Here is a 12,768-nt window from a genome sequence, read left to right on the forward strand (position 1 = left end):
TATTGTCATACTGCACGTGAAAAAGCTTGTTCTGTTTCTCCTCTCTCTTCCCAGCTTGTCCAAGATCCAGGTTCAAAGGAGGCTTACAGGTCGAGCCTGGAGCTCAGCAGTAGGGAAGATCCCCCGGGGTCTGATGAGCAGCAGTTTCTAGTCATGAGGTCTCTCCCCAACAGGGTCCCTCCTCAGGTGCCAGCAACCTACCCCCATGGGCATGCTGGGAACTCCTCCCACCTGGGCCTTTGTCCCAGGTCCAGAGTCTGTGCCCTATCTATGTAGTCAGAGAGACCAGCTGCAGTTCTCACATAGCAGAAGTTCCTTGTTTACCAGGTACAGAGGGTCATAATCCCTGACTGCAAACGCTGGCAGCTCCAGAGACCAAGGGAAAAGCAGGGGCAGATGGTAGTCTGGGGAGAAGCAGCCCACACCAGATCCTCGGCCTGCGGGGGACAGGCCTAGAAAGAGCAGGTAGGGGATCTGTTGGGGACCAGAGACTAGAAGCAGTAAGGTGCAGATCATGCAGAGGGTCAGGAAGAGGTCGCCCAGAAGGGGGGAAGAGCGTCCAGGGTGCTAACCCTTCCCACATCCAGGGGCCTGCGACAGCCATCGAAACATCTGAAGCCATGGCCAGTGGAGAGGATGGGCCGAGGAGCTGTGTGGTGTGCGGGGACCGAGCCACAGGCTACCATTTCCACGCCCTGACCTGTGAGGGCTGCAAGGGCTTCTTCAGGTAAGAGCCCCCGGCCCCGGGAGAAACCACCTCCCAGACTCCCCACTGCGCAGCCTTTAAGCCGTGGCACATGCCCGAGCTTGTCCACCTACATTACTCCTGCCTCTCAGAGGCTAACTGCCCTGTAGCTAGCGTGGTACATCTCGTCAACCTCAACACTGCATAAATCGGTGATAGAATAATAGAGGGAAGGCTGCTGTTGGTTCTGTGGACACAGCCCCTTACCCACGACCTGCGAACACCAAGTCAGGGATCCTGTGCCCTGTGCTTGACATGGCGTATATCCTACCCACCCTTAGGGACCCTTGGGCACAGCTCAGATTAGCCCACGTCTCCACACCACAGATCCTTCTAGACCGTGTCATCTCAGCCCCTCATGTAGCCACCTGTTCACTGCCATCTGTGACCACCCTCCCGAAAGTCTGCATCTCTCACAGACGCACAGTCAACAAAAGCACTGGTCTCACCTGCCCCTTTGCTGGAAGATGTGAGGTCAGCAAGGCCCAGAGACACCACTGCCCAGCCTGCCGGTTGCAGAAATGCCTAGACGTTGGCATGAAGAAGGAAAGTGAGTTGGCCCCCTACCGACACCAGCATCCACGGACGAGGTCGCTCTGCTTTATCCTTGTTCCCAAAGCGTGTTCTCCCCACAAGAAGAGTTAAGATTTTGGAAACGAGTCAGATGATGTTTCTATTCTGCTCCTCATCTCTCTTATAGTCCAAGATCTCATGGTCTGGCTCCAACAGACAGCCTCCCGGATTTTATCTCCTGATCTGCCCACCTTGCTCCCTCGCTCAGGGCCACAGTGATCTCAGTGCCACTGTCACGCACACCCAGCACCCACCCCTCGGGACTTTTGCCCTGGTCATCCCCTCCACCCAGAATGCTTTCTTTCCCTAGATATCCCTACGGCTTGACTTGTGTGTGTCTCACGTATAGCACATGTCACCTAGTAGGTACGTGGTAACTGTTGAAGGAATCATCACGTGCCATTTCTCTGTGCCCTGTAATGAGGCTTTGCTCCTGACAGACGATATCACTGGAGCTCACTCGGCTACAAAGTTACAGTGTCCATGTTTAGCTCTTCTGACTCCCAAGCCCTTGCTTTCTGCTGATAGTGCACTACTCTTCAATATGGACCAGTGCATACTGTAGGAGTCAAAAAATCTTGGCTTGCATCACTTTAGTGTTTTGCGACCTTGGACCTGCCACCGGAATGTAGACCTGTTTATGTGTCTGAAAAATCTGGATAATAACACCTGGCCTGTGTACCCTCTACCCACTGGGTTGTTTCATCCAGTGAGATTTAGCCTTTGGAACCCTTGCCGTTTAGGGCTATGTAAACAGAAAGTGATGCTTTAGGAACCAAGAGCTCTCCCTCTTCGCTGGTCGCCCAGAAGCCAAACATCTCCCTTCACTGTGACTACTTTATTTTCCAGCCCTCCCCACCCCCCAGTGGTGCCTTGTTTTCCCCAGCGGGGCCTGCGGGGCTGGGGAGAGGGACAGGGATCCCTTACCACTGGGGCCTCTAGGACTCCAGCCAAGCCCAAGGAGGCCCCAGGAATGCCACTCCCTCCCCACATCCTTCATCACGGGGTACCCGGTGCCCAAGGGCTCCCAGACAGAGGGTGAGGGTGGGGGCTGGCAGAGACAGTGATGCCCTCTGCAGACCTCAGCAGCATCGTCCCTCATCTTCCCTGGGCACAGTGATCCTGTCGGCAGAAGCCCTGGCAGCACGGCGGGCAAAGCAGGCCCAGCGGCGGGCCCGGCAAGTCCCTGCGCAGCTGAGCAAGGAGCAGGAGGAGCTGGTGCGGACACTCCTGGGGGCGCACAGCCGCCACGTGGGCACCATGTTCAACCAGTTCGTGCAGTTCAGGGTGAGCCTTTGCATGGACTTTGAGCTGAAAGAGGACCAAAAGGGCACCCAAGGTGGCTGCCCGGAGGGAGGGGGCAGCAGTGTGCCACGCCCCAAGACAGAGGACGAGGCTTCTCCAGAACCCCAGCGTCCACAGGCTCCTAGGCCCCGAAGCCCTTCCAAGACAGGGCTGGAGAGACCCCTGGGACTAGGGCCACTCACTCAGGCCCCGATCTCTGCAGCCTCCTGCTCATCTGTTCATCCATCACCAGCGCCTGCCCGTCCCGGTCCCCGAACTGCCCCTGCTCACGCACTTCGCGGAGGTCAACACCTTCATGGTACAGCAAGTCATCAAATTCACCAAGGACGTGCCTCTCTTCCGGTACGTGACCTCCCCTTACCTTCCAGGAGGAAAACACTCCAATAAATTATAGTCACACACACACACACACACACACACACACACACACACACACACACACAATCCCTAGTCCCTGACCCGCTAACCCTTCCTGATGCCTTTCCAAGCACGGGGTCTTGAATTCCCTCCTTTGGTCTTAAGTAGCTCAGCCAGAACTGGGAGCTCCTCTCCCTCTCTAAAAGGCTCTTGCCTGCCCCCCTCAGGTCCCTGCCCATGGAGGACCAGATCTCCCTGCTCAAGGGAGCAGCGGTCGAAATCTGTCACATCGCACTCAATACCACTTTCTGTCTCCAAACACAAAACTTCCTCTGCGGGCCGCTCTGCTATACGCTGGAAGACGGCGTCCATGGTGAGAGGGGCTGGAGCCTGGGCGGGCGCGCGTCCTTTGCAGTAAGGCCTGTGGCAGTGTGACCGGGAGGATCCTAAGACCAGCATCTCCCACAGCGGGCTTCCAGCAAGACTTTTTAGAGTTGCTCTTTCACTTTCATGGGACACTGAGACGACTCCAGCTCCAGGAGCCCGAGTACGTGCTCATGGCCGCCATGGCCCTCTTCTCTCCCGGTGAGCATCCCCCAAAGCCCAGAAGCTTCTGCTCCTCCACCCCTGCCCGGACTCCCAGCCCCGGGGATCCCTGCCCGCCCCCACCCATCCTTCCCATCCGCTGTCTTCCAGATAGGCCTGGGGTTACCCGGAGGGCGGAGATCGATCATCTGCAAGAGGTGGTGGCAATGACCCTGCAGAGCTACATCAAAGGGCAGCCGCCAAGGCCTGGGGACCGGTATGCGGGAGCCTGGGGGCTTGGAGGCTGCACCCGGGGAAGGCAGGCAGGCAAGGGAAACAGAGCTCAGGGGACCGCCTCTGCCGTCCTGTCCTCTGGGAAACCAGGTTCCTTGGGGGCACCGAGTCCTTCCCTCGCACCTCAGATGGGTCTGGCATCCGAATCGCTCCTACTGCTGTTTCATCTGATTTTTTCCAGATTTTTTTTTTTTTATTCAGTAGAGATGCAAAGTCGTAGCTCGCAGGCTCTGTATGATAGCATTCCTGAGACTGACGACACCCATCACCTTAGCCGTCCACTCCAGGCTAAAAGCAGCCTTCCAGGATTCTCGGTCGCTCTTCCCGTGGCCCTCCCCTCCCTCTCCATTGGCCCTTCCTTTAATTTTTCACCCCCCCGCGAAGTTATCACGGTCATTCAGATTCCTGGGCAAAGCCAGGCTCTGGCTCAGCCGTCCATGCTCCGTCCAGGCTCTGAGGTAGGCTCCGCGTGTTCTCATGTGTTCCTCAACGAGCCAGTTTGGCCAGAAGAGGGACGCTTCAGACCACAGAACACATCCACCTTCTAGAACCTGCTCTAGAAGGCCAGATCCATAGATTGCACAGAGCTGCAGTTCTGACCAAGTCTGGGGCTTTCTTCACACTTGGCCCTGAGACCTCTGGATTCAAGAAGGGCAGGGGAGAGAAGACCTCAGGGACTTTGGGAATTTTTGCTAATTTGTCATACCAGAGCATGATCTTCTGTAGTGTTCAGACCTAACCTCACTGAGGGAAGCTCAGGGGAGCAGGACCTCAAGATAAGACTCTCAGCTACCTTAGTTTCCTCTTTCCCTGGTGACCCCACTACCTCCTCCAAAGGTTTCTGTACGCGAAGCTGCTGGGCCTGTTGGCTGAGCTCCGGAGCATTAACAACGCATACGGGTACCAAATCCAGCACATCCAGGGCCTGTCCGCCATGATGCCGCTGCTCCAGGAGATCTGCAGCTGAGGCCCCCGCATGCCTCCTTCCACAGCCCATCTGGACACGTTGGACTGGAAAGGGGAAAATGCTGGGGCCAGAGGTTGGGACCGGTAGGAACGGAGCACAGTGGTTGCAATGAAAGACGAAAGCAGTGAACGACCTCTTCATGCAGTCTTGGGGTTGGTGCGGGATGACCGCAGGGACAGAGCTGTTCTCTGGGAGCACGGAAGATGGGAAGGAGGAAGCCTCAGGGCTAAGAGGTAAAGAAGCTCCTTCTGGGAATTGGGGGGGCACTTTCTGAGGTCAAAGATGTAGCCCTTCGGCTCTTCTCTCCCAGCCCTAGACTCGGGGATGGAAAACAGGACAGGGAGCTAATCCCACGCAGCCTGTTCTGCTCTGAAGAGGAAGAAGCTAGGAGCTTTAATTGATAGGAAAACGAAGAAGGGGGATGTGAGGGGAGAAAAGTCAGCCAGACACACCCCTTACTCCTTCTCCCTTAGTCCAGAGCCACAGAGCATGGGAAAAAGACCTTGGAGCTGGTGGCGGAGGTGGGGGCCACACACCACGGCCCCAGCAGCTGCCCCTGTGGCGGCTCCAGTTCTGAGGAGGGCACGGTCCTATCCCCTGCTCTGCTCCTGGGACCCAGAGGTCACCCGGCAAGGTGCGCTCTGGAGAGGGGGCCTAGTCTCTGGCCCTAGGGCACCTGCCTCGGAGGTTCCAGCGTCTGTGAGGGGCAGGCCCTGGGAGCACCTCAGCCCACAGTGATGCTGAAGCCACAGTGGAATCTGTTGCGCCAGTGGTTGAGGAAGGCTCCAAGGGCCAGGGTGACGGGCAAGGGGGGCATCTTCTTCTCCAGCACAGCACCCACACACCAGTTACTGTCCACCAAGCCTGTTGGAGAATAGCATACGCACGAGGTTATTTCACAGGCTTAGAGACGGGGGTCAGGAGCAAGGTCAGAAGGATGCTTGCCTCCTCCCTCTGTCCCCCTAGTCCCTCGGCACCTCCCAACGCCATCTTAGCAACCCTCACCTCTAAACACCATGTTGGCCTGGGGCAGAGTCAGGTGGTAACCGAAGGAGAAGGTTGTGTCTTGTAGCCTTGTGTTGGCCTCAAATTCCACTCCAACCTGGACCTGAGAACCACGCGCAAGGATGGGGGAAGGATCTGTGTCACTGAGGACCAGAGGAGTCCTGACCGGGGCTCGGCGGAACGGACACGGGCGCGAAGCATCTGTGTGGCGTGGGTGGGAAGAATCCCAGGGCAGTGGGGCCTGTGGAGGTCTGCAGGGGCACAAGCTCACGACTGGCTTGCTGGGGTGGGGGATTGGCATCGGGAGTCTCACCTGGTCGTTTGCCCTGTGGTAATAGCTTGCATGGGCCCCACCTGACCCCACATTCAGTGTGGCTACCCAGTGCACCGCTGTAAAAACCAAAATGCAGGAGACAAGGAGCGTTACTGTAGCAGGACACAGGCCAGGAACCCCCACCGAGGTCAGCATCTGCCCTCCCTGTCGCTATTCCCCCTCACCCCGTACCCGAGTACTTTCCAGCCAGTGTCAGGATGGCGCCCTCCTCGCCTGGCCGCCGGTGATAAACTAGCTCTCCTCCCAGCACCAGCCGATGGGTGAGGCTCTGCAGGAAGTGAGCCACCATGATCACTGTGGGGTAGCAGGGAGACACGGAGTCACGCGGAGTCAGTCGCGGGGACAGCCTCCAGGCCCAAGCACTTTCTAATCCCTCAACAGTACGGAGGAGAGGAGACAGAGCCAACATCAGCAAGTGAGCAGCCAAGATCCAAAGCACCCCGTCCCAGTTCCTCACCCGATTCCCCAATCAGGTCAGGATTCCCTAGGGTCAGAGTGGCTGTGTAGTCATCTCCCCGGTACTCGCCATCAAACTGCCACGTCAGGAACTTGGCTTGCTGCGTCTGGGTAGGCAGAAGAAGGAGTAGAGCCTCCCCCTCCCACCCCGCACCATCACTCCAGCCCTGCTCCTGCCCCGGGAGCCCCCCGCCAGCGCAGCACACTCATGGAGAAAGGGGAAATGCTTCAGCGGACCGCGGCAGGAACCATGGGTCACCTGGAAGACAGCCTTGGCTCGGAGCCGCTCTGCCAAGAGGAGCAGGACCTGGGCGTTGAGGCTGCCACTGCTGTCCATATCCCCCACCACAGTGGGGAACACCTGTTGAAGAGGGTACGCGGCTCGGCTGAGCTGGGGGCACGCTCAGCTTCCGTCCAACCGGCCAGGGTGTCTTTAGCAGTACCCAGCGCCCCCTAGTGGAGCCACAGAGACAGGCTCCGGCTCCTCACCCAAACGTTTCCCCCACTCTCTCCCGTCGGAGGAAACACCGAGGCAGGTGCCCTGCACTCTCTTCCCTGTAACACACTCCTACTCCTCCTCCTCTAGTCCCGAGTCCTGGGTGCGCTTTTCCCCATAACACCCGCTTTCCTCCTCCTCTAGACCTGAGATCTGGGTGGGCTTTTAGGGAGATGACCCGGGTGTGAGGACTACTCACCTCGGCGGGGCTCAGTTGCCAGTCTCCTGCATAGGCCGCATGGAGGTGATACCCGGGCAAGCCCAGGGCACTCATGTGCACGGTGTGAGCCACCTGAGGAAAGAGAAGTCAGTGGAGGAGGAAAATGTTCCCACCCACCTGAACCCCGTTCCACTCCTCTCCTCCTCCCCATCCAGAAGGCCTTGCAAGAATCCCAAACATTCCAACATACACAGAGGGTCACCGAAACTAAAAGCAACAAGTCCCACAGGCGAGGGAAGTAAAGAGAGCCCCACATCCTCCCTCATCCGTCCCACGGAGCCTGGTTAAGGCTTGAGTACAAAGGCAAGGAGGAGAGTGTCCGAGGATAGGCAGGGAGGATCTTAAGGAGGGCCAGAGAAGTGGGAGCACCTGGAAATGGCTGCTCAGAACCTTGTTGACAACGAGCTTCACTCCCTCCATCTGTGCTGGGAACACATCTGAAGGGGGTGGAGGGGAGGGGAAGCGGAGGAATGAGCACAGACAAGGAACCCCTACCCCAAGACATAGTCTCCCCTTTCCATCCTATTGAAAGCACTTTGGAGGAACTGACCTCCTTTCAAGTCCTACCACGAAATGTTCCACTCCATGTGGGCACCTGATCCTCCCTGAGGCTGGATGCCCCAGCTGGGTTCTCCCCTTTCCTGCTCCCATCACTGGACACCCAGCATTCGAGACCCTCCCCTCCTCTGCCCCTTCAATGTGAGACACCCAAATGCCAAGTTCTCACCTTTGCAGAGCCGGTGCAGCTCATCGAAGCTCCCAGGGTTAGGCAGAGGCTCCTCTCGCCGGGGGCTCCGGCGGGGCAAAGCCCCCATCGGTGCCAGGCCCAGTGTGTTCCCCATTTCAGTCCAGAGAACAGGGGAGGGGCCGGGATTAGCCTGAGAAAGGACGCTATTGCTCCCTCTACCCCGCACGGGTCCCACCCCCCATCATCCGACTCCCCAGTCCCAGAAACTTCCACATGGTCCGATGCTAGACCTGGAACAGGAAGAGCAGGGAGAGGGCACCGGTGGGGAGACTGAACCCCAGGCACACTCCCGTCCCATCTTTGCTTCTTCACCCCACCTGTCACCCCGTCCCTTCCCCCATTATCTAATCCTAGCTCCAATCACAGACCTCATCCAGCTTCCCAGTCTGCCTGTTCTTCATTCCTAGACCCCAAGGCGAGACTGGCAATGAAGCAATAGTCCTTACCGTCTCAGACTATCATGCTGCCCCTTTTTCCCCGGCACACCCCGGTCATCTTGATGGGGGCAGTCATCTTGAGTAATGGCAGGACTGCGGCTTCACGCTGCATTCTCAGCGTGGTCATGAGCGCCATCTTGGAACCGGGCAAAAAAAAAAGACATCAAAGACCCGACCCTCCCTTGATTGGGCCCTGCCCAGAAGATTTAAAAAAAAAAAAAAAGAAAGAAAGAAAACCTGCCTCCGTCTCCCAGGGGCCAATGGGAGAGAAGGAAGCAAAGGAGTGGCAGAGTCGGGTCCAGAGAGCTCCAACCCAGGCACTGCAGAGGCGGGCGGGGCTTGATTGGTAGATGGCCTGAGGTCGCCCGGCCTCAAGAAGGTCGGGAAGACGCTGGGAACGTCCTAGACGCCAGAGGGAGCGTCTTGGAGCTTGGGCTGCTGCAAGTCCTTTCGCGGGACAGCCTGGAGGCCTCCGTTTTGTGAAGGGTGGCAGAGGGAATGATTGTGAATACTGCGTTGGAACCCTGGTTCTTATGGCTCCTAGGTGCCCCTACCTCGAACCCCTTAGGGACTCCTCACAGCCCCCCCACAGTACACAGCACACAACCTCCAGATGGGTACTACTCGCAAGTACAGCCCTCCCCATGGAGACGCGGAGGTCTACACCTCTCCAAATTCACCTTCTAGTTTCTTGGTGGATTGGGAGTGGGTGAGAGTTTGGGGTAGAGGAGCAGGACTTGCAGCCTTAGTTCTAGCAGGATGATTCGGTGAAGCAACTGCCCCCATTGACGAACCCTTCCGTCATTGCTCAGGCAAATAAAATCTGGGAATATGGACTCTGCCTCCCAAACGCACTCCATTCCAGAACCAGGGACAGTCAATGGGGGTGTCCTTCAAATACTAAGCACTCCAGAGGAATAACTGAAGATGGAGTAAGATTTTTTTGGCCCAGGGTCACTTCCCTCACTAGCCCTCACACCCCCATCTCCGTTTCTCAAGAATGTTCTGTGTATGGAGTGCTTGGGTGACTCAGTGGGTTAAGCCTCTACCTTTGGCTCAGGTCATGGTCCCAGGGTCCTGGGATTGAGCCCCACATCAGGCTCTCTGCTCAGCAGGAGGCCTGCTTCTGCCTGCTCTCTTCCTACATGGGGGTCTCTTTCTCTGTCAAATAAATAAAATTGTTTAAAAAAAATGTTCTATGTACAATTTGAGGGCAAAAGGGTAAAAGATACAAATGCTTCAGGTATCTGTTTAGGTGATTTCACGCAAATGCCTTGTGCTTAGGGGATGTACCTTTGTCGTCCCTCACAGGCAGAGCTGGCGCTGGGGCTGGGGCCTCGGTCAGAGGGATGCTCTGGCCCCGTTGACTCACACTGGCTGACCATCACCTTAGAATGACCAGGTAATCCAGTGACCAGGGAACTTCAGCGTTTACCCTTGGTAGAAGACTCTCATTCACTTCCTTTCTTGCCAGGGCCCGCCATTTGGGAAGGGGAAGGCAGAGGCTACTTTCTGAATTTGTTTTATTGGAGGTAGGGTCTACACGTTTATCAGCACTCAAGAGGGTTATTCTGGGCTCTCGTGTTTTCTCCCTCATCTCATTACACATTAACTGAAAGCAGGACAGATTCAATCACACTTGCCCTCTGACCCTAACCCTTATTCTCCTGTCGCCTGGGGCACGACAATTCGTGAGGGTAAGAGGATGGTGAAAAGAAATTAAGAGACAAAGAGATGGGGGCAGGAGGAGCTCTGAGGAGGATGTCCAAGTGCTGATTTTACTCCACATCTTACGAGCATTTATAAGGCAGATCACAATGGAAGGAATAATACATCAGTATCTAGTCAGACAACCGCAAGTTCCTATAACAAGTCTTACATTAACTACAAACAAATCTCGTGATGCCAGGTAATCACAGCTAATGCCATTAGCTACAAGAAGTTACAGTCAACCATGGAGTGGATCATGGGAAGTACAGGAACAACAAGGACCAATGAAGAATTCAGGACCCGGACCACATTTGTTCCCTTCGATAGGGAGAGCGTGTGGAAAGTCACGTAGGCGAGCGCGCGACACACAGCACAGACCCTTTCTCAGTGTTACTCAACTTTCCTGTCCTTAACCCCTTATCAAGGCGGCTGGACTTTAAAGGAGACACAAGTCAGGGCCTGGTTTGATCTACGACTCCAACCGTGCGGTGCCATGGCCTCCAACATTCTCCTAATCCTCATTCGCCTGCCCCCTGACCCCGATTTCATTCCTTTCCCCTTTGTTCTGTTCGCCAATACCTCTCTGCCAAGCTGCAGTGAAGGGGGTAGGGCTGGGAGATGAAATCTGGCCACAGTGGGACAAAGTTACCAAGGGCTGAGGGTTTGACATGTCAGGGCTTTCTGGAAGAAAACTAGGAATCCTGCTTCCTGCAGCATTCAAATCCAAAGAGTGCCAGCCCCAGACCCCGAAGGAGCGAGTGTCAGTAAGCCCGAAGAATGCCCCCTTGGCCTCCGCCCACTGAGACCCACACCCACGCCTCCCGCCTCCATCACCATGATCTCCCACAATCTTGTCGTCTCCTCCCCCATTTCTTCAACTGGTTTACTCCAACGTGGCCCTGTCCCATGGGGCCTTTCCACAGTCCTATCACCTGACAGGGGGGTGGGGAAGCAGAAATGTATATAGCCCCATCTCCCCAGCCAGGCCAGACACAGCAAGGACCGAGACGCTGACCAGGTAGGGTAAGGAAGTGAGTGGGGTGGCCAGGATCCAGAGAGGACACGGTTTTAACTGTGGGAAGGGAGTGAAACGGGTCGGAGTGGGCACCTAGGTAGGAGTCTCTGGAGAGGGGCTGAAACTCATTCCTCCCCCACTCCCAACTGCTTCCAGGCCACCATCCCCACTGTTACCACCATGAAGCTGCTTGCTCTGACTCTGCTGCTCCTCGCCGTCTGTAACCTTGAAGGTGGGTGTCGTAGGGAAAGGGGTCCCAAGAAGGAGAAGGTTCTAGGGTTCCTGGCTTCCCATCTGTCAGTGCTCCTAGCAAGAGCAAGATCACTCCCTCTCAAAGGTTCAGAGAGCTCCTCCAAAGACCTGGAGCTGGGAACCTGTTTGGAGAGGGGGCTCGTAGTGGGGGCTGGCTACCAACAGAGACCTGGCCTTCTGCCAGGTCCCTGTTGGGGACCCAGCTGATGAGCTGTGTGTGTTGTGTGCATGTATGCGCAGGGGCTCTTGTTAGGAGACAGGCGGAGGAGCCAGATCTGCAGAGCCTAATCTCTCAGTACTTCGAGATGGTGGCCACCTATGGCAAGAACCTGGTGGAGAAGGTCAAGGACCCAGAGTTGCAGGCCCAGGCCAAGTAAGTCTCAGTGAAAGGGGCTCGGGGAGCACACCCATCTGGTGTGGCCAGTGGAGCGTGTGACTCTTGATCTCCGGGTTGTGAGTTTGGGCCCCACACTGGGTGCAGAGATTGCTAAAAAATAAAATCTTTAAAAAAAGAAAAGAGAAGAGAAAAGAAAGAAAGGGGATCGCGGCCCAGGGAGCTTTAGAGAGAAAGCAGGGAAGCTGGGAGATTGCTGGAGCTCGAGGGTGGGGGTTGGAGAGGATCAGGTTTAAGTTGGAGAGATGAATTCCTGCACCATGTCGTAGATCCACAGACCTCTTGGACAGATAGGGCCTGCGGGAACCAGGCTTCAAATTTTTAATCTCTAGGGTCTGTTCCTCTACTAGATGGAGGGCTTGCCTCTCCTCCTGTTACCCTAACAGGATGGCCCAGGCCCTAGAGTCTGGGGAGCTGGGTCTCACCTCCCAGCACCAGTGAGTCCCCTGCCAGTGCCTAGGGTCTCTCCCACTGACCGCTAATCCTTCGATTACACAGGGCTTATTTTGAGAACACACAGGAGCAGCTAATGCCCCTGGTCCAGAAGGTCGGAGTTGACCTGATCAACTTCTTGAGCAATTTCATGGACTTCAAAAAACAGCCTGCCACCCAGTGAGGCATCCAGACCATCGTCATCTATCCCAGCTGGCCACTAGAACACCCACCGGTCCAGTCTAGAGTGCTCTCCCCTACACGCTCCTTGTTTTCTACAATAAATATTGAAGGAGTCAGGTGTGAACCTGGTGCTTGGGAGGACTGAGAGAGGAACGGGTATCAGTGAGGGCAGGACCAAGAGGCCTGCCCCTGCTAGGAGAGGGGTTTGGTGTGCGGAATGAAGGGAGGGATGAAGCGACAGCTGGTGGAAACCATAGAGGAGTGGTGTCTATGATTCTTCTTCATGCCCAAATCATCTTTCCCGAGCATGGGATCTATCT

The 12,768-nt window shown here is 56.2% G+C and overlaps 3 protein-coding genes across 8 annotated transcripts; 2 read left to right on the forward strand and 1 right to left on the reverse strand.

Annotated features, from left to right (window-relative positions):
- Nucleotides 1-308: 308 nt before the first annotated feature.
- On the forward strand, nt 309-4,895 carry NR1I3 (nuclear receptor subfamily 1 group I member 3). Of its 5 annotated transcripts, none has more exons than XM_059145070.1 (9): nt 309-327; nt 588-727; nt 1,165-1,295; nt 2,436-2,605; nt 2,826-2,965; nt 3,208-3,353; nt 3,449-3,565; nt 3,677-3,782; nt 4,637-4,895. In XM_059145070.1, the coding sequence occupies exons 2-9, from the start codon at nt 621-623 to the stop codon at nt 4,764-4,766; spliced, it is 1,047 nt and encodes a 348-aa protein (XP_059001053.1). In that variant the 5' UTR covers nt 309-327; nt 588-620; the 3' UTR covers nt 4,767-4,895. The 5 variants fall into 5 exon arrangements, with proteins under 5 accessions (XP_059001053.1, XP_059001052.1, XP_059001056.1 ...); XM_059145069.1 differs by having other exon boundaries at nt 325-465; XM_059145073.1 differs by lacking the exon at nt 309-327 and having other exon boundaries at nt 334-727; nt 3,677-3,779; nt 4,620-4,895.
- A 241-nt stretch (nt 4,896-5,136) lies between these two features.
- Nucleotides 5,137-9,006, reverse strand: TOMM40L (translocase of outer mitochondrial membrane 40 like). 2 transcript variants are annotated; one of them, XM_059145075.1, is made up of 10 exons: nt 8,472-9,006; nt 8,005-8,155; nt 7,647-7,714; nt 7,257-7,349; nt 6,821-6,922; nt 6,563-6,668; nt 6,277-6,399; nt 6,085-6,161; nt 5,772-5,874; nt 5,137-5,630 (listed from the first exon to the last, which is right to left on the reverse strand). In XM_059145075.1, the coding sequence occupies exons 2-10, from the start codon at nt 8,117-8,119 to the stop codon at nt 5,491-5,493; spliced, it is 927 nt and encodes a 308-aa protein (XP_059001058.1). In that variant the 5' UTR covers nt 8,120-8,155; nt 8,472-9,006; the 3' UTR covers nt 5,137-5,490. The 2 variants fall into 2 exon arrangements, with proteins under 2 accessions (XP_059001058.1, XP_059001057.1); XM_059145074.1 differs by having other exon boundaries at nt 8,005-8,255.
- Nucleotides 9,007-11,345: 2,339 nt separating this feature from the next.
- APOA2 (apolipoprotein A2) lies at nt 11,346-12,555 on the forward strand. The gene is made up of 3 exons (XM_059145077.1): nt 11,346-11,419; nt 11,680-11,812; nt 12,332-12,555. Exons 1-3 carry the CDS (start codon nt 11,368-11,370, stop codon nt 12,447-12,449), a joined length of 303 nt encoding a protein of 100 aa, XP_059001060.1. The 5' UTR covers nt 11,346-11,367; the 3' UTR covers nt 12,450-12,555.
- The last annotated feature ends 213 nt before the right edge of the window (nt 12,556-12,768 follow it).

Source organism: Mustela lutreola, chromosome 14 (assembly GCF_030435805.1).
Source record: "Mustela lutreola isolate mMusLut2 chromosome 14, mMusLut2.pri, whole genome shotgun sequence".
NCBI lineage: Eukaryota > Metazoa > Chordata > Mammalia > Carnivora > Mustelidae > Mustela > Mustela lutreola.